At 41.7% G+C, this 26,277-nt stretch overlaps 1 protein-coding gene across 1 annotated transcript in view; it reads left to right on the top strand.

Moving 5' to 3' along the window:
* Nucleotides 1-4,792: 4,792 nt before the first annotated feature.
* The window catches only part of TMEM241 (transmembrane protein 241), a 113,387-nt gene continuing 91,902 nt past the window's right edge, over nucleotides 4,793-26,277 (top strand). The window contains exons 1-3 of the mRNA XM_080821296.1: nucleotides 4,793-4,909; nucleotides 8,790-8,836; nucleotides 15,670-15,747. Of these exons, the coding sequence (XP_080677422.1) occupies nucleotides 4,838-4,909; nucleotides 8,790-8,836; nucleotides 15,670-15,747 (197 nt within the window). The 5' untranslated portion in view covers nucleotides 4,793-4,837. The remainder of the gene's footprint in view (nucleotides 4,910-8,789; nucleotides 8,837-15,669; nucleotides 15,748-26,277) is intronic.

Genomic DNA, 26,277 nt, shown 5'->3' on the forward strand with positions numbered 1-26,277 from the left:
TTAAAAATTTAAGTGATTTTAATGATTTAAGGTATATCCCTGTTGCCACCAACCGTATATTTCTTTAAAAGGCAGATAGAATGAAATTTACAATATTGAAAAAGTTCACAGGTCACATTTATAAGTATTATTAATGTAAAAAATGTGGTTTTCAAACAATGGCACATAGTCCTATGTTATTTACGAGTCAGTCCTTGAGTGGTGTAACTGCCATGTCGCTGTGAAATGGAGTAAGCACAATGCTTAATGGATTTAGCTCGAGATTTACTCCAGATTTATCTCTTGATAAACTCACTGGTGCTCAGCAGAGACAAAGCTGTTCTAGAATTTGCACTGCCTAAACACATGGAATCAGCAGATTCCGGTCTCTAAAGAAAACAGGGGCTTCTGGTTGGCTCAGCTGGTAGAGCATGCAACTCTTGAGGTCATGAGTTCAAGCCCCATGTTGGCATGGAGCCTACTTAAAAAAAATAATTAAAAAAAAAGAGAACAGATATAAAACTCTTTAGTCTTTAATACTGAAACTAATTGAGTCTATTTGCAAGTAGTTGTTTCAGACAATCAACAAATATTTATTAACTGCCTAGGATACTCCTGAAGGCCTGTGGGAGAAACAAAGAACAGCTGGAGAGATAATATATTCACATGACATTACAGAATAGCACAGTAACACTTTCTTTTCTTTTCTTTTCTTTTTTAAGATTTTATTTATTTATCTGACAGACAGAGATCACAAGTAGGCAGAGAGGCAGGAAGCAGGCTCCCTGCCAAGCAGAGAGCCCTATGCGGGGCTTGATCCCAGGACCCTGAGACCATGACCTGAGCCGAAGGCAGAGGCTTTAACCCACTGAGCCACCCAGGTGCCTTACACTTCTATTTCAAAAGAGTGCATGATTCATTGCTGAAGAACAGCTATAGAGAGTGGATGTTTCAGGACTCACAGCGAGTTAATGAAATGTGGAAAGGCTGCATGGAGGAGGGAGGTGCCTCCAAACTATGCCGTGAAGGTTGGAGAGGAACTATAAACCAGCTTCAGGAGAAGGAATGCTGTAAGACAAGGCAGAAGGGCAGGAAATTCTGTGGTGTATTTAGCGACCACTCAGTATTTTCATAAGGTTACTTGGGGCACTTGACTGGCTCAGTCAGTAGAGCATGAGACTCTTGATCTTGGAGCTGTGAGTTCGAGTTCCATGTTAGGTATAAAGATTACCTAAAAATAAAACCTTAAAAAAAAAAAAAGATTGCTAGTGGGTACCTGGGTGGCTCAGTGGGTTAAGCCTCTGACTTCAGCTCAGGTCATGATCTTAGGGTCCTGGGATCGAGTCCTGAATCAGGCTCTCTGCTCAGCAGGGAGCCAGCTTCCTCCCCTCTCTCTCCCTGCCTGCCTCTCTGCCTACTTGTGATCTCTCTCTGTCAAATAAATAAAATCTTAAAAAAAAAAAAAAGGTTGCTAGAATGCATTGTTATGGATATGGTTCAGTGGGTTTGGCTGGGACTCAATGATTCTGATCCTTATGCAATCCACTGGCACTTTTTAATGACAAGTTTTTTGTTTTGCTTCCTTTACTGCACAATATATAAAAAATTGGTATAGTACTCTGACTGTAAAGGAGCAATGAAAGGAGAATAATATTTAATAAAAAATATGTATTTGATTCTATTTATAAGAGGTATCTAAGGTGGTCAAATTCTTAGACACAGAAAGTAGAATGGTGGTTGTTGGGGGCTGGGGGAAAACTGGCAAAGAGGAGTTATTCAATAGACTCAGAGTTTCAGTTTAGCAAGATGCAAAGTTCTAGAGATATGTTGCCCAACAATGTGCATATACTTAACACTACTGTAGTGTGCATTTAAAAATGGTTAAGGTTGGGGATGCCTGGGTGGCTCAGTCAGTTAAGATGCTGCCTTCAGCTAAGGTCACGATCCCAGGGTCCTGGGATCTAGTCCTGCATTGGGCTCCTTGCTCCGCAGGGAGCCTGCTTCTCTCCGCCTCTGCCTGCTTGTGCGCGCTCTCTCTCTCTCTCTCTCTCTCTCTGACAAATAAAATCTTTAAAAAAAAAAAAAAAGGTTCAGGTTGCCTGGGTGGCACAGCTGGTTAAGCATCTGACTCTTGGTTTCAGCTCAGGAGACACCCCACACCCGTCAGGCCCTACACTCAGCGAGGAGTCTACTTGACATTCTTTCTCCCTCTGTTCCTCCCCCTTGTGCTCTCTCTCTCTAAAGTAAATAAGTAAATCTTTTAAAAAAGGTTAAAATAGTGAATTATGTTATGTTTTTTAATTGCAATCAAAATATGAATTTAAATATGAAAATGTGGCTAAGTGGATTTCTTTTTCATGTAGTTTGCTCAGAATTTGTTGCCTAAACTATATCTGAAAGGGTGTCTGGGTGGCTAAAGAGGGTGGCTTCATTTTATTGATATGATGTATTACATGAATTGATTTTTGTGTGTTAAACCAATCTTGCATTCCTGGGGAAAATTGCACTGGTCTTGGTGTGTATACTCCTTTCATATGTTGCTGGATTCCTTTCCCTAGAGTTCGTTGAGGATTTTGCATCTATTTTCATAAGCAATATTGATGTTTGTCTGTATTTTTATTTTGTTATTATTATTTTTTTTAAGAGAAAGAGAGAGAGGGTAGGGAAGGGGCAGAGAGAATCCTAAATGGGATCCATGCCCAGCACTGAGCCCAATGCAGGGCTTAATTCCACAATCCTGAGATCACGACCTGAGTCAAAATCAAGAGCCAGTCACTCAGCCAACTGGGCCACCCAGGTGTCCGGCTTGTCTGCTTTTAAAGTGGGATTTATAGTGTTTCCAAAAGCATGCTGCTGCTTCTGCCATCTTTTAAGAATTCTCCATGTGTGCTGTCAAAAAAATTCATTATTAAAAAGATTTTTTGGGGGGCGCCTGGGTGGCTCAGTCGGTTAAGCATCTGCTTTCAGCTCAGGTCACAATCCCAGGGTCCTGGGATTGAGCCCTGCATCAGGCTGCCTGCTCAGTGGGGAGCTTCCTTTGCCTTCTCACACTCCTCTTGCTTGTGTTCCCTCTCTCACTGTCTCTCTCTTTCTGTCAAATAAATAACATCTTAAAAAAGAAAGAAAGAAAGAAAGAGAGATTTGTTGGGGGGAAAACCCCCAAAGGCATTGTTATATCTGAGCTTCCCTCTTTTATTTATTTATTTATTTTTTTCCCAACGGGTATTGAGCACTTTTGGCTCCATTATCAAAATACTAATTAGTAACTATGATCTCTCGGTCTCAAAGATATCAATTAACAAGATGGGTAGTTAAATCTTTTTGTGTGTTTAGGTCTAACTCAATCTCATTTACATCAAACAGTTTGACAGTGTAAGACCTGATGATTTTATTTTCATTCAGTCTTAGTTTAGTTTGTTTTGTGAAACAGAATAATACAGCTTTGGAAAAATCAATGGCTCTGGAATGATCAATGGCTCTGGAACGATCTATCAGCACTTTTGCTACAAAAAAAAAAAAAGCTATAGCTTTATTTGCATGGTTCTTTACTGTTCTAGTTGTTCCTGCTTGTTAAGCAAATTCTGTCAAAAAAATAAGTTAGGTAATAACTAGGAAATAATAGGGCCCAAACTTATTTATGTGCTAAAACTGCTCAGAGAACATCAAGTAAGTACCAGCTATTGAGTTCAAAGAAATTCTACTGGGCAAAACTTTTCTTTGTAAGACTATTTAACTCTGAAACAGGTTTCCTAAAATAATGTCAAGGGAAAATTACTTTTTAGTTTTTCTACATTTTATTTTATTTTTTAAAGATTTTATTTATCTATTCGGCAGAGAGTCAGCGAGAGCAGGAACACAAGAGGGGAAGTGGGAGAGGGAGAAGCAGGCTTCCCCTGGAGCAGGGAGCCCTTGTGGGGCTTGATCCCAGGACCCTGGGATCATGACCTGAGCCACCCAGGCGCCCCAGTTTATTTATCTTTTATGTAGAGACAATACATCTAGTGTTTGCTTGGATATTATAGTTTGATAAACAATTTTACACAGGGAATACAAAATTTAAGAAGTGAAGTTTTCAGGGTATGCCGTGCATTTCCAAAATCTATGTTTCTGCTGGTGGTGAACACTTGTACCTCTAGTTCCTAACAAAGTCCATCAACATGTTTCAAGTATGTTAATTCCTGTTTGCCAGAAGCCTAACCAGGTAAATTTTCCACCCAATATACTAGAGATGGGGCAGTGCTTGAAATTCTACTTTTGGAAGGATTTCTTATTTTATGTAAATTTCAACACAACGGAATGACTTCTCTTAAAAAAAAAAAACAAAAAACTATACTCATTCTAGCTCCTCAGTGTTCCTTCTTTTGAAATAATAGTTTTCATTAACTTTTTGGTGTCGTTTGCAAAAGTAATACAGACCCAATGTAGAACATGGGTAAAATTCAGTAGAGCATGAACATCATTTTGGTCCCACCGTTTACGGAGAGCGATGAACATTTTTCTTTAAACGGTGATGGAGTGTCGTGAACTGTTTTGTAAACGGCAATTTTTCCTCGTTTACCATTTTCGACTTTTTTTTTTTACGGTGTCTACTGTCCGTCCTTTCTCCACAGGAAGTCGCAGCCGCCGCTGACCGACCTTAGCTCTCCTCCGACCTCCTCCGCCCAGCCCAGGACAGCAGAGGGGCAGCGCAGGCCGGGTCCCTTTAAGAGGCAGGCGCGCGGGGCGGGGGGGCGGTCCCCGCGCGGATTGGCCGAGCTTGGAGCCACGTGGCTCTCTTGGCAGCAGAGGCGGTGGCCCGGCTCCCGGAGGCTGTAGCGGAGCTTCCCCCGGGTCCCCGAGAAGGGGCGCGGGCTGACCGATGTCCGTGAGGAGGTGCCTGGTGGGCCTCACCTTTTGCACCTGCTACCTGGCTTCTTACCTCACGAACAAGGTGAGGGGGGCGGGCGGGGGGCGGGGGGTGGCGATGAGTGCACGTGGGACGAGGAACAGATGCAGGCTCCAGCTGTTAATCTGATTTTTCCTGATGGTGGTGGAGAGGAAGCTCACTCTGTATGGAATCCTTGTTCAGAAATAGGATTCGTTGGACTATACTGGCCCCGTTTCCCGCACTATAAAGCATTCCTTACATTTCCTGGGACACCGAATTTTTTGATTGGCAAATTCCCAGAAACTTAATTTTGGGTAGTGCATACTACTTTTAAGGGAAAGAGAGCAACTGGCTCTTGTTCTCTGGGGGAGGGAAGAGTAGAGGAAATCTGACAAACCCTGTTTTCTTTTCTGAAACACACCCATGCCCCAGAAACCCACAAGATTCCGGAAGCTTTTACATAGAATAGATCAGTCCATTTACATCTCCATCTTTCCCTTACACCACTAATTCCCAACCCCTTTTTTAAAATGACGTTTCCAGTACCTCTCAGACATTTCCAGTATATTCAAGAGTATTTTGTGGAATTATTTTTGAAAGTAAAATATAAAGCTAATTTTATTTAAAGTAATGTTATGAAACCCTTTTTATGAAAAGGCAGAAAAGCAGCGGTACCATGTTTTTTATTTTGTTAGGAGGGGCAAACTGGCCTTGGATTTGGTACCATGCAGGGAAATGTTGGACCCCTGTGAGCTAGAGTGGGGCATCCCCTCCTGTCCTGGACACTGGGATCGAAACCAAGACAAAGTGGTAATAACCAGGCCCAGGACTACCTTCTCCCACTGTGGGCTCTCCACCACCTCCCAAACACCAAACCCCTCTTGCTCTCTGGGAAAAAAACCAAAAACCCCCCAAAACTTAACAAATAGCATTTCCTAATACCTTCTCTCTTAATGTGAACAGCTGTCTTCCATATACTCAGAGGATGCGCCAGAACCCTTTTTCCCCATGTCCAGTTGATTTTTAGTTCTGGTGATGGGCCTTTGAAGATCCATACATAGTACCTTCCTGGGAGGGAGTGATGGGTTTGCATCCTGGCTTCACTTAACCTGATCTTTGGGGCTTTAATTTCTCTAAACCTAAGTTTTTAACTTTAAGATGGGATTAGCAAATCCTCTTCAAAGAGTTGTTCTGAGGATTAATCGAAATGATGTTAGGTAGTTGGACAAGTGCCCCAAATCATGGTAAATAAGGTAAGTGGTAATTAGTCTAGGAGAAACGGAAGGAAGGAGAGACAATCTTTTGCTTATAGTATGACACAATAATTACTAGCTTTTAACAGATTTGTCTTTTCCTCATTGGACTAAAATATTTATTGTAGCACCTTTTCTGGAATAAGTGAGTTTGTGAAATCCTGGCCTTTTCATTTAACTAATCTAATTTGTCTAGTAAACCTTATGAATATATTGGTAATGTTTCACTTAAAAGCAGAATGACCTTTCTTTTATCTCTCTATAATCATCAAAAGGGGAAGAGTGACAGGTCTTCCATGAAAATCCATGAGCAGTGGGATTATTGGTTAACAAACAAACAAAGTATCCAAACAGGCAGATAAGATTTAGTTCACTGAAATGTTTACCCTCTCACATTTGCATCTGTGGCATTATTTTTATATTTACTGGGGTCCCTCACCATTTTCTAATCAATGTAATAAAGATAGTACCTTCCATGTGCATCATGCCTCAAGGTGCCCGATAAGAAGAAACCAAATTGTCATGTCTCTAGGAATATCTAATCTGAGTAATAGAAATCGTAGATTCCCAAGGACCCTCAGAATTTAAACAGTAAACCCTTTTCCATTTTCCACGATGGTTTGGAATGCTTTGGTTCAGGGCTCTTGGGAATGTCCAAGTAGATGGAAAGCAGAAGAATAATGGCAGAAGGCAGAGAGAAGGGGAGGTAAGGTTGTATAAAGGGGAAAAGGGAAGTGGAGTCAGAGTAGCAGAAAGCTGATGTGAGGCCCAGGTAGGGGTGGAGAGATAGTCCTTCATAATGGGACTCGGGTAGGGAGTTTGTAACTCTTAAGATAATGCCATTGTCTCAACCAGGACAGTCATGCTTCTTTCTGGCCTCCATCGCAGGTTGGCTTGGACCAAGTCGGGGCCAAATGAGAAAAGAGCTCTGCTGTGGACCCCCCCCAGCCTATAGCCTCTGCCAAATGAATTTTCTTTTGAATTAGTGTAGATCCTCTCTTCCAGTTTTTAGAAGAGTCTATGCTAGTTGGGTTTTTTGGTTTTCTATTTCTCAGTATAGTTTCCTTCTCAAACTATTTCCCTCTGTGTCTGTAAAAAGAAAATTCATTCAAAAAAATCTTGTCAATTTTAGTCTTATCGCTTCTAGTGTTAAACGAATGGTTGATTTTAGTTTGAACAGCAAGTGTTGACCTAGTCTGAGTGGCCTGTTGTTCTGGCCTCTGGGAGGTTCTGGCAATAACCGGGCTCAGGGCCCAGACAGCCGCTGGTCCTTCTTCCCCTTACAGCTATTAAGCCTTCAGCCTGGAAACAAAGTGCATGTCTGTTCTCCTTTCAAAGGCTCCCAAATTGCTCCTTTTTCCTGGAGATGTGCTCAGTGCTGTTCCACCAAAAAGCATTTTTTTCTGAGCAACACTTTTCAGTGACATGAAGAATTGCTGAATGAATAAATACTAGGACTTAGATTCCATTTGTCAGAGATTTCTTTCTTCACTCCTCTTTAGCCAGGTGAGGTTAGAGCTTCAGCATTTTCCCGTCTACTCCCCAGTATCTACAACAAAGCTCAGCAGATGATAAACTAAATAGATATTTACTATCTTCCTGAAGGGTGTTAAGGGTGATGGAGCCCAGAGCCTAGACAGTCACTTTATCCTTTCTCTGTCTCTGTTTTGGAATGAAAATATCAGGGAAAGGTGAGGCAGAGCATGTGGAATTTTGTGAGTAAATTGATTTCAGAGAAGAAGAAGGTCTGTATCTAGTGAATATAGATCAGAGCTCAGCAGTTAGCTGTGATTGTGACATTTAGGAGCTCATATGAGGAGGCCTATGTGTAGGTTAATTCATGGGAAAAAATAAGTATGTAAATTTGCCCAATACCAGTCCATTCTGTTTTCTAGATCGTGTGAAAAATCAGTAGTCTCTGCCTACAGCCTTTAATGGCTTTTAAACTTTGCAAAAATTCTTAGTGTTCAATAGTAGGAAAAAATAGGAAGAGATACCCAGAAAACAAAACACAGCCCCCTCATTCATGAAATATTGTAAAAGACATAATTGAAATACATGTTGACCTTAGTCGGGTTGGTTTTACAAAATCCTTAACATGCGAAAGTGCAGAAAAAATTATGATGCAGAATTAGTTAAAAAAAAAAAAAGATCTTTAGAATGCAAAAGCCAATTGCCCCAAATGAAAGAAAAATGAAGGAAATAAAGACTACTAAGATGCAGTTCTTGCTTGAAGAGAAACAGAGAAGGGGTTTGGATTTTTAGATAAATTGGACAGTAGATAACGTGGATTCCAAGGAAAGAGACTACGGCCAGGGTTCTCCAGTTGGTGCAATTCCAATATGGCACTTCTGAGGTCTGGAAAGAGGCTGTGTGGTTGGGCATCCACAACAGAGATCCAGCTGCTGTTCATCCCAATTTGCTGATGGTCCCAGTTCCATTTCTCCACCAAGAGGTGGTCAGGTTTCTGACAATACTGGGGAAAAACAGACCCAGTCTTTTTACTATAACTTGGAAGGTCTTTCTTTTTAAAAATTTTTGCCCAATGTGTGATTTTGGGGGTTTGGGGGGAGATAAAAGCCTTTTTGAAACTTGAGTGTATTTATGTTTCTTCAATAGGGATTTCTTTGGTTATACAATCAACTCTCGATAATTTGAAAATGTCCATTAATCTGGTATTTGTTTTTCAGTATGTCCTGTCTGTCTTGAAATTTACCTACCCTACATTATTCCAAGGGTGAGTATCTTTTATGCTCTTTTTTTTTTAAGATTTTATTTATTTATTTGTCAGAGAGAGAGAGAGAGAGAGTGAGAGAGAGTAAGCACTGGCAGACAGAGGCAGAGGGAAAAGCAGGCTCCCTGCTGAGCAAGGAGCCCGATGTGGGACTCGATCTCAGGACGCTGGGATCATGACCTGAGCCGAAGGCAGCTGCTTAACCAACTGAGCCACCTAGGCATCCCTCTTTTATGCTCTTTATACACATTTGTGGGACATATCCAACCAGCATCATTAGCTGTTCTTTAAAATATTTTTAGGAGTGCCTTGTGGCTCAGTAGATTAAACTTCTGACTCTTGATTTCTGCTCAGGTCATTATCTCAGGATTGTGAGATTGAGCCCCACTACGGGCTTCATGCTCAGCAGGGAGTCTGCTTGAGATTCTTTCTCTCCCTCTCCCCCTCCCCCTGCTCCTATGCTCTCTCTTTCTCAAATAAAGAAATAAATCTTTTAAAAAATATTTTTAATGAGTACATAGATTTTTTTAATGAAATAGACATACCGTAATTTGTTTAGCCATTCTATTAATGGGCATTTAAATTGTGTCCTATTTGAGGGGGAATAAAAACAACAATGTTATCAGAGATTTTTATATTCCAGTCTGCCAAATTTCTAGCTATTTCTTTGGGATAGATTCCTATATAAGAAATTTGGATTAAAGAATATGAACTTCATTAGTATCCCTCCTGAATATTAAATTCTTTTCCAGAAATGTGTTACCAATTTACATTGTCTGTGGGAGTTTCTATAATATTGTATCCAAACCATGACTGTTTTTTTCCTCTCTGATGATTTTGTGAACCGTAAATGGTATCACATTGTTTTGTCTTATCATTTTTCATGAAGTTGGACCATTTTCTTTTCTTTTAAGATTTTATTTATGTATTTGACAGACAGAGATCACAAGTAGGCAGAGAGGCAGGCAGAGAGAGCGGAGCGGTGAGAGGGGGAAGCAGATTCCCTGCTGAGCAGAGAGCCTGATTCAGGGCCTGATCCCAGGACTCTGAGATCATGACCTGAGCTGAAGGCAGAGGCTTAACCCACTGAGCCACCTAGGTGCCCCAGAAGTTGGACCATTTTCTTATGTGTGTTACCCACTTGTACCATTTTTATCACTGAATTGTCTATTTGTGCTTTTGCCCTCTTGCTTTTACTGGGGTTTTAAGTATTTTTCTTATTAATTTAATGACTTCTTATTTTAAGAATGCCAACCACTTGTCCATTGTGTTTATTACAAATTTCATTTTTTGCAGTTTGTCTTTTGGCTTTTCATTTTGTTCGTATTTATTTTGATTATTCGAATATATTTTTAGTGCCATCATAGAAAATTTATTGCTAAGACATAAGAAGGAAGCAACAGAGAACTACAGATAAGTCTAGCATGTGGTCTTATGATTGAAGAATGCCATTCTTAGAAAAAAGATAGAAGGAAAAAGGGGTGTGGAGGTAGGTCAACCGTGGAGATGTGGTAGAAGCAGCATGGAGTGCTCTGATACTCAAATTTCCCTTCCTCACCTCATCCCCACTCAAGCTTTTTAAGTAATTAATTTAATTAGTTAGTTAAGATTTATTTATTTTAGAGAGAGCAGGAAAGCGTGAGCTTAGGAGAGAGGCTGAGGGAGAGAAAAGAAGAGAGAAACTCAAGCTGACTGTGTGCCGAGGGCAAACCTGATTCACGAAATAAGCTGAAACCAAGAGTTGGAAGCTCAACTGATCATGCTCCTAGGCACCCCTCCACTCAAGCTTTTTTTTAAAAAAAATTGTCTTAGGGTGCCTGGGTAGCTCAGTCATTACTCGGCTGCCTTCAGCTCAGCCCATGATCCCAGGGACCTGAGATCAAGCCCCGCATCGGGCTCCCTGCTTGGAGGGAAGCCTGCTTCTCCTTCCCCATCTTCCCTGGCTTGTGTTCCCTGTATAGCTGTCTCTCTCTCTGTCAGGTAAATAAATAAAATATTTTTTAAAAAAGGTTTATTTATTTATTTGAGAGAGAGAGAGAGCGCATGAGTGGGAGGAGCAGAGGGTGAGGGAGGGAGAATCTCAAGCAGACTCTGTGCTCAGCCTGGAGCCCGATGTAGGGCTTGAACTCACAACCCCAGGATCAAGAGTTGCACGCTCCACTGACTGAACCAGCCAGGTGCCCCATATACTGGCCCTATATTTTATATTTTGTTATATAATTCTTCCTTTTGCCTGTGGGTTGTTAATATATATAAAGTTATTTTTCTGGGGTCTGTCTTTGAGTATTTATCAATTTTTACGAAAAGGGGCTAGTGCTAAATTGTTTTAATTATTATAGCATTTAGATATGTCATAGAGCAGAGCATCCCTCATTCTTTTAGAAAAAAAAATTATACAAATGTGAACAAGAAAACGGGGTCATGATCTTTGCCAGACAAGGTTCAGGACAAAAAGCACTAAGCATATGAAGAAAGATGTGTTGGGATGCTAAAGCATGCTGTTCAGAATGAAAAGACATGTTGTAAATGTCATGAAAAGACATGTTGGAGTGTGCGGTTCAAAACAAAAATAAAACAGTGATAAATATCTATGAGCCAGACAATGGGGCAGGAATATCAGGAATACATAGAAACATGTAAGTCATAGGAAGGAAATTTGCCACTATTTTCCCATGACAACTCAATTGAAAAAACAAAAAACGAGTGTTCATGTATATGTATGTATGTATGTATACATATAAGCTAAATATACAATTAGTAGGTAAATATCAAAGACTGTATCTTTAAAATAGAGACTATACCCTCTTCTCAAATGCCCAGGGAATATTCACTATGAATAAAACAAGCAATAACTTGCCCAAAGTAACAATTATACAATCTTAGTGCCATAAAGCTAGATTTTATTTTGTTTTATCTTTTTAAAGATTTTATTTATTGGGGTGCCTGGGTGGCTCAGTGGGTTAAAGCCTCTGCCTTCGGCTCAGGTCATGATCTCAGGGTCTTGGGATCGAGCCCCACATCAGGCTCTCTGCTCAGTGGGGAGCCTGCTTTCTCTTTTCTCTCTCTCTCTCTCTGCCTGCCTCTCTGCCTACTTGTGATCTTTGTCTGTCACATAAATAAATAAATAAATTTTTTAAAAAAGATTTTATTTATTTATTTGACAGAGAGTGAACGAGAGAGAGAGCACAAGTGGTGTGGAGGGGTAGAGGGAGTGGGGGAAACAGACTCCCCGCTGAGCAGGGAACCCGAGGCAGGGCTCGATCCCAGGACCCCAAGATCATGACCTAAGCTGAAGGCAGACCTTTAGCTGACTGAGCGGGGCCCCTAAAGCTAGAATTTAATATCAAAACCAAAAATCTCTATTTACAAATGATTCTTCACTCATAAGAAAGACATAATTAAAACACTATTGAAAAATTGTATTTTGCCTATAAGATTTGCAAAATAAAATTTCAAAATTTGGTAACACAGCACTGATGAAGATGTAGAAAACAGGTGCTCTACTTCATGAATCTGGGGCAGCAAATTGGTACAGTATCTGTGAGTGACACTCTGGCACCATGTAACACTGTTGCCAACAGTCTGAATCCTTCAATTACACGGTTCCACTTCCAGGAATTTATCTGAGAGGTTTGCTTGCACTTCTGTAAATGAAATATGTATGAAATGAAATATGCAGCTCTGTGACTGCAAGCATTTTTTGAACAACCCGATTTCCATCTCTACAGAACCCATTAAATGTATTATATCATTAATGGAATACTATTCAAATGATAAAAATAATGAAACTCGGGTACTGAAAAGATTTTCGAAATAGATTTAATGGGGGTCAGAAGCAAGTCTGTAACAGGGTAGCACAATAGTATCGTGTAGAAATGTGTGTGTATGTTTTCCTTATTTAAAAATAGGTGAAGAAACTACCCAGGGCAGTTACATAGGAAAAGGTGGAAACTGTGCAGAGAGCGGACAGGCAAGGGAAGACTTTCAAACACTTCTTTTTGTATACTTTTGGATTTTTGTTCTTTATGGTATCACCAATACATTATTTTGGGTAAACTTCAGAATGATTTTGTCAGGTTTCTCCCAAATATTTCATAACGAAACTTTAAAAAGTATTATTTATGATTACATACACAGTAGCCCCCTTATCCGCGGTTCCTCTTTCTGCGGTTTCAGTCACCCGCGGTCAGTTCTGTCTGTAAGTAGATGATTCTCCCCTGACTTGCTGTCAGAGGTGAATGGTAGCCTACGGGTACATCAGAATGCTACATCATTCACCTCATGTCACCTCACCATCTAGTCATTTATCCTCTTGCAACATTGCGAGAAGAAGTGTGAGTACAGAGATTTTGAGAGAGAAACCACATTCACATATCTTTTATTACAGCATATTGTTATAATTGTCCTAGTTTATTATTGGTTATTGTTAATCTCCTACGGGGCCTAATTTATAAGTTAAACTTTATCGTAGGCACGTATGTGTAGGAAAAACACAGTACATATTTGGTTCAGCTCTATCTGCAGTTTCAGGCATCCCCTGGGGATCTTAAAATGCATCCCCCACTAGTAAGGGGGGAGGGGAGCCCCTGTATTTCAGTCAATAAAGCTGGGATGTTGTTTTCTCTTTTAGTAAACAGGAATCATTTTCTGGTCCTGCCTGTCTGACAGTTCTCCCCATGAAGAGAAACTTAGGGAACTTAGGTGGGAAGGGAGGATCTCTGCCGCTGGATTGCCTTTTCCCCTGCGTATCCCTGGATGGGTCAGACTGAATGTCCTCCTCTGACAGATTGCAAGGTCTACAAATGGAAGAATTTTTTTATATCTCTTTTGTCACCGGAGTATCCCCAGTGCTCACAACAATGCCTGGCATGTAGGAGGTGCACGGTAGGGTGGACTAACTCATTCTACAAATCCTTATTGGATACATACTATGTGCCCGGCACTGTTTTAGACATGGGAGGTACATCAGTGGGGAAAGCAAAGATCCCTTCCTTCGTGCAGCTTTCTTTTCTCCCCTGCCTGTCCCTTAAGTTTACTGCAGTGGATGGTTCCTTCCATCGAGTTGCCTGACTGAAGAACTTCCAGAAACCTGGGAGTCGATTCCCTTGTCTTCTTCATCCCCAACATCTAATTAACCACCAGGATCTCCTAAACATCTTCAGAATCTGTCTGCCTTCATCCAAATTGCCCCTTCCCGGGCCACTGTCATCTCTCAGATTACTCTTGACATTTTGAACTGGGTAATCCTTTGTTATGGGGCTGTCCCACATGCTGCAGGAGTTTTGGCAGCATCGCTGGCTATGACTCACCAGATCCCAGTAGCAACCCATCCCTTCCCCCACCCCCAATTGTGACAACCAAAAATGTCTCTAGATACTGCTGAGTGTCCCCTGGAGGGAGAACCATATGGTTGAGTGCCACTGCTCTAGATAACGATGTTGGAGGGCATGACCCACATCTGTCTGCCCTGCTTCGCTGGGTCAGTGAAGGTTTCACAAAGGAGGCGTAAAAATGGGATCTTACAGGATGAACAGGTGTTCGCCAACACACAAGGAGATGGGAGCCTTTGATGGGTCAAGAGGACAGCACATGGAAACTCTTAGAAGTATGGCAAGGCCTGGCACATTTCCGAGGCTGTGGGCTCTTGCCTATGGCTGGAATGTCACTGCCCGTAGCAGGAGGACAAGCTGGTCCTGGAAAGGGGGGACTGCAAGTCTGGGAAGTCTTGTGTATCACGCACAATTAACTTTATCTTAGAGGCCAGCCATTCTCCCAAGTTACGTCACAAGACACGGGTGTGTTGTAATCACTTCCGAGGTGAGGTGTCTCGAGTCATAAATGAGGTTTTGAGGTCTATGAATGACTCACCTAAAATAAAGCAATTAGAGTGAAACAAGGGGAAGTTACGCCACTAGTACCCTCTTGCTCATTTTGAACTTTGCTGTGCTTTGTGCCATGGGAGGGGCAGGGGTGTGTCATTTACAGCCTGGGCTCCCCCTGGGCTCTGCATGCTGAGAAAGTGCGTCTCCCATGAGCTCCGTGGGCCCCTGTGTGTTGTGTCAGAAAAGAGATTGGGAGTTGCTGCCAGCCACCTGGGAAGAATCAACCATTTTTAAAATGAGCGAGTGGCAACATTAAATTTGCATTCTAGAACAAGCCTTGTGGCTGCAAGGCAGAATGGGTATTGCGGGACATTCCTGGGGATATGGGGACACTGTTAGTGGACTGATGCTAGGTTCGGGTGTGCCATGATGGGAGTCTGCATTAGGCAGAGGCAGAAGGGATGGGGAGGGGAAGGCGTGGCCCTTGAGAGCTGTGATGGGGATTACGTGCAACAGGATTTCGTGAGCAGATGAGGGAGGTGACTGAGGAGGAAGAGCTCAGATGACAGCTGGGCTTTGGTGTGGCTGATTAGGGATAGGGGCGGTAGACCAGGATGGGGGAGGGAAGTTCAAGGTAATGTTATAGGCAGGTTATCATTGGGAGTTTGTGGGGTGTCAGGGTGGTGGTCTTCGGGGGAGCACAGGGACTTGGGAATCATCAGTGCAGGGCAATGGGGGAAGCAGAGACTGTGGGTGAGATCGTTCAGGGACTAGTCTAGAATAAGAAAGAAGAATATCAGTGTCAGCACAGAACGGTACAGCTGGACTCGAGAATAGAACAGGTTGAGAAGGAGGGGTCTGGGAACTGGGATGCCAGTTAGGAGAGAGTGGGAGAACAGAGTTGGAGGGAGGCTTGGTGTGTATATTTGTGTGAACCAATGGATCTGCTGAGGCTGGATTGTGTTTGAGGCCGTAGCACTCTCTCAAATTCACATGGGTTCATATCCTTTTCAGGTGGCAGACCTTAGTTGGTGGACTTTTGCTTCATGTGTCATGGAAGCTGGGCTGGGCCGAGATCAACAGCAGCTCAAGGTAGAACAACCTTTTCTTTCTTGATGCATGATTCATACCCTGCCTTCTTTTCACATTATTTAATTTCTTCTGGTGTTACATTGGGAAACAGGGATGTTTATTTGAGCTGCTTGATCTCTTAGTTCCCATCTAACCTTGAGATTTTAGTGCTTTTATAATCATACAGAAATCAAGGAGTGTTTTCCTGGTCAGTTACTTAAATAATACTAAAATTAATCAAGAGACACAATTTATAACACTGTATTAATTGGGCTTTATTGTAGATCATGAGAGCAAGGAAATGAGTTTCTAAATCAACTTAAAATTTTTTTGGTAAATTTTTAATTTTGAAATTATTTACTACTTTATACAGTTAGAAATACTGCAGAGAACTTCCATATCCTTTACTCATGTCTCTCAATTATTATTTTACCTCACCTCTCCCACCATTTGCTCTTGAGAGAAATATGTATATATATATTTTTTTTTTCTGAACTATATGAGTAAATTGCAGATTTGAGAGTAAAATGCCTCTTTTCTTCTAAATTCTTCAGTGTTTTTCTTTTTTTCTTTTATTTATTTTTTAAAAGATTTTATTTATTTATTTGAGAGAGTGTGAGAGAGAACATGAAGCGGGGAGAAGGTCAGAGAGAGGCAGACTCCCCATGGAGCTGGGAGTCCGATGTGGGACTCGATCCCGAGACTCTGGGATCATGACCTGAGCTGAAGGCAGTTGCTTAACCGAGTCACCCAGGCGCCCCTGTATTTTCTTTAAAAAAAAAAAAAAAAAGATTTGTTTATTTGAGAGAGAGAGCGGGCACGCGCATGCACGTGAGCACACAAGGGGGAGGGGCAGAGGGAGATGGAGAGTCTCAAGCAGACTCATGCTGAGCGCAAAGCCCAATGCGGGACTTGATTTCATCACCCCAAGATCACCACCTGAGTCAAAACCAGGAGTCAGTCACCCAAACAACTGCGCCCCCCACCAGGCGCCCCTTTCGTGTGTATTTTCTAAGAGCAAGGACGTTTTCTTACACAACTTCAGCTTAGTAATCAAAAGGGGAAAATTAATATCGATGCCATACTGTTATCTCATCCGCAGACCAAATTTGTATTTTTCCCGTTTTCTCAGTAATGTCCTTTATCAGGGCACCTGGGTGGCTCAGTGAGTTAAGCCGCTGCCTTCGGCTCAGGTCATGATCTCAGGGTCCTGGGATAGAGTCCCGCATCGGGCTCTCTGCTCAGCAGGGAGCCTGCTTCCCTCTCTCTCTCTCTGCCTGCCTCTCCGTCTACTGTGATCTCTCTCTGTCAAATAAATAAATAAAATCTTTAAAAAAAAATAATAATGTCCTTTATTATGTCCCTCCCCCGCTATTCTGATCTAGGGTCCAGTTCACATCACACATTGAATTAGTTGTTATGAATCTATTAAGACAACTTGTTGAATGAATTTAAAAGAAATCTCAAAGACCATGACATCATTTTTCAGCCAAAATTAAAATCTGAATTGGCTATGCACTTGTGCCTCACCTAGATAAATTCTCAGAATTCTTCCAGAACGTTATGCCTCCCCTGAAATGATGTGCAAAATGAAAAGCAAATAAAGTCAAGGTTTATATGGACAAGGCAAACAGCCCTACTGAGTGATCAGGTCAGTCACCTTCACCTATATAACAGCCTCACCTTCATAAAATAAAGATACTTTTAAGCAGAGGGCTTACTTTATACTCCATTGTTATGGTCAATGGTTTAATGGGAGCTGGGTCTTCATTTAAACAAACAGTACCCTGATTTCACAAGGCCTGTAATTGTGCTAGTATTTAGTTAAATAATGAAGCATCCTGATTCCAGATGGTTCCATTTATTCCTTCACAGAGGCAAGAGACTGGACTAGAATGAAGGAACGGTCAGATTGGGGACTGAGGTCCACTGGTGCTCATCAGCATGGGTCCTCTATTCTGTTTACAGTATTCCTGATAATTTTCTTATAATTTCTGATGTGAATTATTTACTTCATAAAATAGTCTTCAATTTTTTTTTAAAGATTTTATTTATTTATTTGACAGAGAGAGAAAGATCACAAGTAAGCAGAGAGGCAGGCAGAGAGAGGGGGAAGCAGGCTCCCCGCTGAGCAGAGAGCTTGATGCAGGGCTTGATCCCAGGACCATGGGATCATGACCTGAGCCGAAGGCAGAGGCTTAACCCACTGAGCCACCCAGGCGCCCCTAAAATAGTACTTTAAACATTACTTTAATAAAAATGTAGTGATCTGAAGGGGCATATGCACCCCAATGTTTATAGCAGCAACGTCCACAATAGCCAAACTATGGAAAGAATCCAGATGTCTTTAAACAGATGAATGGATAAAGAAGATGTGGAATATATATTCAATGGAATACTGTGCAGCCATCAAAAAATGAAATCTTGCCATTTGCGACGACATGGATGGAACTAGATGGTATTATGCTAAGTGAAGTCAGTCAGTCAGAGAAAGATAATTGTCATATGATCTTCCTGATATGTGGAATTTAAGAAACAAAACAGAGGATCATAGGGGAAGGGAGGGAAAAAATAAAACAAGATGAAATCACAGAGGGAAACAAGTCATAAGAGACTCTTAATCATAGGAAACAAACTGAGGGTTGCTGGAGGGGAAGGAGCTGGGGGACTGGGGTAACTGAGAGAGGGACATTAAGGAGGGCACATGATGTGATGAGTACTGGGTGTTATATAAGACTGATGATTGCTGAACTCTGCCTCTGAAATTAATAATAGTTTCTCTAAAACAACAACAACAACAACCCCCCCCGCCCCGATACATTACTTTAGCTGTGTTTTCTTAAAAGCTGTGTTGTTGGTTCATACTTCAAAAAATTTCTGTGGAGGGTGCCTGGGTGGCTCAGTGGGTTAAGCCTCTGCCTTCTGCTCAGGTCATGGTCTCAGCCCACAAACCTGGACTAGGTTTGTGTTTGCCGTGGTTGCTGTTTCCTACTGGGCTTGGCTTTCTGATTGTATCCATAGAGAACCGAAGCCCAGCTTTGCTGTATGACTGTGCACTTGGGTGGGGATAGCAGAGGTTGGACTCTATTAAAGATGAAAACAGCAGCAGGCAGACAGCTTGGAGATCCCGAGATCATTGTGGAGTGGGGAATGTACCAGTGGGGCTGGTGGGTGCTCCCCAAATTGGTATTTAATAACTTATGCCATGAGAGCTCGTTTAGCCTCCTTATAGCCTGGAGCATGGCAGACTCCCAGATGGCCTCTTAAAACAAGTCACAGAAACTGGCACCACATTTCCTACTTGGCAGAGATGCCATATTTGCTGTGTTGATCAGTCCCCGGCCACCTCATATATTGACTCCATTGAGTGACCTGATGGGATCTGTCTTCTCCAGGAGTTTTACTCAGCAACGAGTTATCACGAAGTGTTGGACGATGCTCTGAGGACTTCTGTCTTGGGGAAGATAGCACCGGTTTTAGACATTAGCCTGTCCTTTTATGGTAGCTACTGTCACTGCCAAACCATCGCAGAATGTCGAAGTGATTTTTCTAGCAGCTGTTGAAGTCCTGTGCTGTAGGCTGTTTGTTTCCAAAATGTGATCCAGAACACTGTGACCGGACATCTGGTAGTGAGACCAGGGCATTCTTTACTAGATTCTGGAACCATTGCTTCTAGAATCAGGTATGATTTCATTGGAGACTTTACACACCATCCTCTGGTTCCTTAATTACCAGACTACACGTTTAAAAAGAGACATTTGGAAAGTACTTTTTAATGTACTTAATACTTTTTGTTCACTGTACCTAAGACAGCAAATTTTTAACTCCTAAGTTTCCAAGTTTGAGAAGTTCTAAGTTAATAATTCTATGTCACAATACCTTTTGTGACCAGAGGTTTCTTTTTTTTTTAATTTTTAAAGTTTTTTTTTAAAAAAGATTTATTTATTTGAGAGAGAGTGTGCACGAGAGAGAGAGAGAGAGAGAGAGAGACAGAAAGCACAAGCAGAGGGAAGAGGCAGAGAGGGAGGAGAAGCAGGTTCCATGATGAGCAGGGAGCCTGATGTGGGGCTCAATCCCAGAACCCCTGGGATCATGACTTGAGCCAAAAGCAGGTACTTAACCAACTGAGCCACCCAGGTGACCCTGACCAGAAGTTTCTAACAGATGAAGAAGAAAGCCTCGCTCCTTAATTTTATATTGAGAATGTTCGCTGGAGAACCATAAAAAATTTTTTGATAAAACCTCCAAATTAGGGGCGCCTGGGTGGCTCAGTGGGTTAAAGCCTCTGCCTTCGGCTCAGGTCATGATCCCAGGGTCCTGGGATCAAGCCCCACATCGGGCTTTCTGCTCTGCGGGGAGCCTGCTTCCCCCTCTCTCTCTGCCTGCCTCTCTGCCTACTTGTGATTTCCGTCTATCAAATAAATAAAAAAAAATCTAAAAAAAAAAACAACAAAAAAAAAAACCTCCAAATTAGAGACGCCTGGGTGGCTCAGTTGGTTAAAGCGGCTGCCTTCAGCTCAGGTCATAATCCCAGGGTCCTGGGATCGAGCCCCACATTGGGCTCCCTGCTTGGCAGGGAGCCTGCTTCTCCCTCCCTTCTGTCTGCTGCTCTCCCTGCTTGTGCTCACTCGCTCTTTCTCTCTCTCTGACAAATAAATACATTAAAAAGAAAAACTAAAAAACAAAAGAAAAAAACCCAAAACCCCTCCAAATTAACTCAGTCCTGTCCCTAAAGAAATGAACAGTTATGAACCACTTAGGATATAGTTCTTTTTATGATTGATTTTATGTTTTTATTTTTATTTTTAAAATTTTTTTAAAATTTTAAATTTTTGATTGTTTTTAAGTGCCTTCATCAAGGCAAGCTATCTTGGTTGCCTTGTGGTTGGAATTTCTCAAATATGTTTTAATGTGTTTGCATTTCATTTTGAGGGACTCATAGTTTTATGAACAGTTGGCTTTGCTCTCCGAAGAAAGTTAACACTCAAATTTTTGTATTTTTGATATTTTTCCCCTGTTGTCTAGGGAATGCTTTAGATATATATGTAGGAATTACTTTATGGGAATCACAAAACCAGCTTTCAAAGGGTTCTCAGGAAACATGTGGAGAACTACTGAAGGGACATAATATTGAATAAAATCTGATTGGTGTTGGTGTGGTAATTATGGTAGTTCTCAGGAAGCGTCCACGAGGTTAGAGATGGTAGAATGACAGGAATTTTTTTTTCAGCTTTATTGAGGTATAGTTGTCAAATAAAATTGTACGATGTTTAAAGCATACATTATGGTAATATGGTACACGTGGGATTTGGCCTGTGGGCCATAGTTCGTGGACTCCTGTTCTGAGTTATGCTTTGTGGAAAACAGTATCATCGTGGAGTTCCTGAGTTCAAGTAATGTTAGGGCTGAACTTTGTCAAGGGAGTTGACCCTCTGTGAGTTAGAGAAAGAATAAGAATGAAGGAGGAAAGGTCTAAGAATAGTAGGAAAGAGGAAGAATAGTGAATAAGATTCTTGGATGACCATATTCACCAATAATGGACCCCCAAAATGGAAATCTAGGCATCTGCTCTAAGTAGGGAGTTAGTATATGTAGAAGTCAAAAGAAGAAGAAGAGGAAGAAGAGGAGGAGGAGGAAGAAGAAAAAAGAAGAGGAGCAGTAGAATATATGCAGAAGTCCTTGTAAACTATGAAGCAAATATTGACTATAGTTGTGAGGTATTACTAGGTTTAAGGCAATTCATGAACCCTGTTGCTACCTGGGTGGCTTTACGTTTGGAAACTGTCTTTAGTTCCACTAGGTGTCAGCATAATGCAGAGAATTTTCAAGAACTTGGCTCAAGGAGCCCTTCAGTTACCCATGAACAGATAAACTTCTGAGTGTTTTGAGGGAGCAGATGTTCCTTCCATAATGCATGCTCTATTTGAAAAACAAGTGATTTAATTTAATTAGCCTTCATCTCGGTAACAGCAGTTTTATAATTCATGGCAACAGACTATTGTTAGCTTCTTGTAAAATGCTTTATTCATCAGGGTTCTTAGGGACAAGAGAGTGTGCACAAGCAAAAAAAAAAAAAACAAACAAGCCCAAGACTCAAACAAGATGCGATACTTGTGCTTACAAATCATGTAAGAAAAACTATGTTAGCACCACAGTTTTCAAACCAGACCCCATGGCAAATAGCCCTGTCCCCCTAGGAGTTGTTCTGAGATTCCTCCTTAGGCACACAGATACACACGCTCACTGGCTCAGCAGTGGTCCCCGTACCACAGAGACCTGGGCTTCTTTCAGCACCACCTCAAGATTTAATTCCATCTTGCCTCTTTTGTTGGCACATAGGATAAGGAAAGAATAAGCCAGCATGGGAGGCCCAGAGGATGCCACCTTATAAATTGTAGATGGAGAAAATGTGCCTGGTTTGTTCCTAATGTGCAGGTATTTGGCTATTGTAGAATCTTAGAGTTGTAGTGGGAGATTATATATGTCATATATCAATAAATATATAAATATAGATATGTAAATATATTAAATACATATTATATATAGATATATAAGTATAAATGTATACTATATTTATAAACATAAATATAAATATATAATATATTTATATAAGTATAAATATAAAAAATTTATAATCTTAGCTGCTATAACAAAAATACCGAAGATTGGATGGCTTAAACAGCAAACATTGATTTTTCACAGTTCTAGAAGCTGGGAGGTCCGAGATCAGGTTGCCAGCATGGTTAGGTTCTGGTGAGGACCTCTTCTTGTCTATCTTGTTGTATCCTTCACAGTGGAGAGGAAGAGGGAGGAAGGAAGGGAGAAAGAGAGAGAGAGAGAAAGCAAGGTCTGTCTCTTAAAGGGCACTAATCCCATCATGAGGGTTCCACCTTCATGACCTTATTACCTCCCAGAGGCCCCACCTATAAATACATCACACTGGGGTTAGGATGTCAACTCTGACTTTGGGGGCAGGGGGACACGAGCATGTAGCCCATAGCAGAGGGTAGAGCCAGGGTAAGTTCTCTGGCAGATAATTTTGTAACCAGTCCTGCACCTGGGTGCATGGATCTTTGAACAGCAATTCCACTTCAGGAAATTTATCCTGATACTGCAAAAAGATAAATATGAAAAGGGAGTGTACTCAAGGATAATTATTACAGCATTAGAATAGTAAAAAGAAGATTAACTTTTACGTCCAGCAATGGCCTATCATTCAGTTAGTGATATTACTCAATCAGTGATCATTTTTTGGAAAGATGTTAGGCAGGTGATGGAACAACTCGGATAGGAGGATCCCATCTTCACTGCAGTGTTCATAAACATGCATAGGGGCACTGTTCGGAGGGAGACCTAGCGAGGTAGTAACATGGGTTATCTTTGGGTAGTGGGATGGTCATTGTAATGTTTTTCTTGATTATCTGTATTTTGAAAATTTTCTAGCATGGATAGGTGTGACTTTTTTTTTTTTTTTAAAGATTTTATTTATTTATTTGACAGAGAGAGACAGCAAGAAAGGAAAAACAAGCAGGGGGAGTGGGAGAAGGAGAAGCAGGCTTCCTGCTGAGTAGAGAGCCCAATGCAGGCTCGATCCCAGGACCCTGGGATCATGACCTGAGCCGAAGGCAGACGCTTAACGACTGAGCCACCCAGGTGCCCCAGTACGACTTTTTTTTTTTTTTTTTGACAGAGAGAGAGAGATTGCAAGTAGGCAGAGCAGCAGGCAGAGAGAGAGGAGGAAGCAGGCTCCCTGCTGAGCAGAGAGCCTGATGCGGGGCTCTATCACAGGTCCCTGAGACCATGACCTGAGCCAAAGGCAGAGGCTTAACCCACTGAGCCACCCAGGCGCCCCCCAGTACGACTTTTTAATAAGAAAACAAGATAAATTATTATAGGAAACAAAATGACTGCCTCCATGCCAAGTCTCGGAGTTCATGTCTTTTGAAGAAAACATGTTTGTTTTTCACTGCAGTTAGTTTTCCGTTGTCCCAGTTTGAGATTACAACTGCTTATTAGAAGTGTTTACTGTTTATTGTTAGAAGTTCCCATTAGAGCCGTTTCAAAGAGGCAAATGGCAGGATATAGGTATTTTTCACTTTCATCCCTGTCCTTAAAAACCTAGTAGCTGTAAGCACCAGCAATCCTGTTCAGAGCAAAGTCTTTGAAGGGCTTCACAAAAACATGGGAAGAAATGTGAGTTAGGGTCATGTCTGGGGTTTCCTGGTTTGTTTTGTGGCTGTTGTTTTTCGCCTTGTACCCATCTAGAGAAAGGAGGGAAAATCTTTTTTTCTTTAAGTTACAAAGTAATACATGATGATTCCTTCAGCAAATATTTGAATGTCTAGCATATATATCAGACATTGTTCTTGGTAGGGGGGTAGGTGCCCAATGAACAAAACAGACAAAAATCTTTGCCCTCATAGAGCTTACCTTCTCGTTGAGATAGATGGACGAGGAACGAAGGAAAATAGAAGTATATGATGTGTCAGACGGCAGGCCAGGCGGGGGAGTAGGCATGGATGTGTGTGCCTCAGTGTGTTCTGGTGGGCGGGAGTGGGGGTTGTTCTTTGACTCATGGATAAGATGACTTGTGAGCATAGATCTGAGTATGTGAGAGAGTGAGCCATGCAGGGGTCTGGAGGGAGAGGGTTCCCGGCCGGGAGGCAGTAGTCAGCCGTGAGGTGCTTGGCACACTTGACAACCAACAAGGAGGCCAGAATGCAGCTTTATATTCCTTGTAAATGAAAAGGTCATTGTGGGTAACTTTAACTACCTTTAATTATTGTATAGAGTACGCATGTTTTTAAAGCTTTTGATAAGTGTAGCCAAGTAATGTGTATGTGTATATATGTGTAACTTTTCATATGTTTATTAGCTATTTGTATTTCTTATGTGTAACACACACACGCACACACACATACTCACACACACCCAAACACCTGGTTTTGCTCACTATTTTTCTCTTGTGATTTTTTTGTTGTTGTTGAATTGTGGACACTCATTATACATTAAGAATATGAAATTCCAGCCTGTTTTATATGCTGCCAGGAGTTTTTCCTAGGTCATTCATTTTTGACCAGTGCATTTTATGCAGGTGGATCTGTCAGTCTTCCCTAGTGGTTTCTGTCTTTGGGGTTATGTGTAGAAAGAACCAGAACGTTTATTGAGTGTTGTTGTGCCATGCACTGCTCAGGACTTGTGCACCCTTCCTCTGCCCCCACGTCTAGTGACCTGGTAAGCCGGAGATACATCCAGCCCTAGAGGACCTCACCTAGAAGAAAGGGCACAGCCCAGGGAAATGTGTGAAGTTTGTCCCTCCCTTAATGTGTGAGCATGTGTGTGTGTGTGTGTGTGTGTGTTACACATAAGAAATACAAATAGCTAATAAGCATATGAAAAGTTACACATATATACACATACACATTACTTGGCTACACTTATCAAAAGCTTTAAAAACATGCGTAGTAACGTTAGTCAGCTAACTGCTGGAACATTCCTTGGCAGTGAAGAGAGCTGATTATAATTCCCAAAGATTTGGGTAACCATGTGTATGTTACAACGTTATACTCTTCAGTGCCCAGAACCAGGTATGATTTCCATCCTTACTGCTTTATTTCCCTGGAAAATAGTCTTCCATTTTAGCAGCATTAACTAGGATTTTTAAATTATAGTGTAATTTTGTCCTGAAGAAATATTTAAAAAAAAAATATTTCAAGGGGCCCGTGGGTGGCTCAGTCAGTTGAGTGACCAACTCTTCATTTCGGCTCAGGTCATGATCTCAGGGTCCTGGGATCCCACCCCACATTGGGCTCCACTGGGAGTCTGCTTGGGATTCTTTTCTCCGTCTGCCCCTCCCCCCACTTGTGCTTGCACTCACGCTCGCTCTCTGTCAAATAAGTCTTTAAAAACAAATATTTCGGGGCACCTGGGTGGCTTAGTGAGTTAAAGCCTCTGCCTTCAGCTCAGGTCATGATCCCAGGGTCCTGAGATCGAGCCCCACATTGGGCTCTCTGCTCAGCAGGGAGCCTGCTTCCCTCTCTCTCTGCGCCTACCTCTCTGCCTACTTGTGATCTCTGTCAAATGAATAAATAAAATCTTTAAAAAAAAATATTTCAAGAGATGGCAAAAGCACAAAAAAGCACCACCCTTGTAGTCCTTGTTCCCACCTTGTTTCCGCACAATCTGGAAAAGCATGGAAAACTCAGTTGTCTTGCCCTTTATTTGCCCCAGGTAACAGTTGAAAGCTCTGACCTGTCCATCTTAGCATAGCACAGTAGTGGATAGTCGTGGAGAACCCTGTAAGCCAGAGAGCCCAGGTCTGATTTCTGAAGCAGCAAGTGCAAACAGTTCTTCAAGTGATGTTCACCTGTCAGTGGCCTAGACTCCTTGCGGCATGTTCTCGCTGGGAGGGAGGCAATGTGCACGTCTTTGACTGCCAGTCTGTCTGGTTCTCCTGCCAGTGTATAAATTAAGTGAGATCAGTGTTGCAAAGAATTTGGGAATGAAGAATTAGGAAAGAACAAACTTGTGACAAAGCCTTACTGAAACCTT

Source organism: Martes martes, assembly GCF_963455335.1.
Source record: "Martes martes genome assembly, chromosome: 13".
Taxonomy (NCBI): Eukaryota; Metazoa; Chordata; class Mammalia; order Carnivora; family Mustelidae; genus Martes; species Martes martes.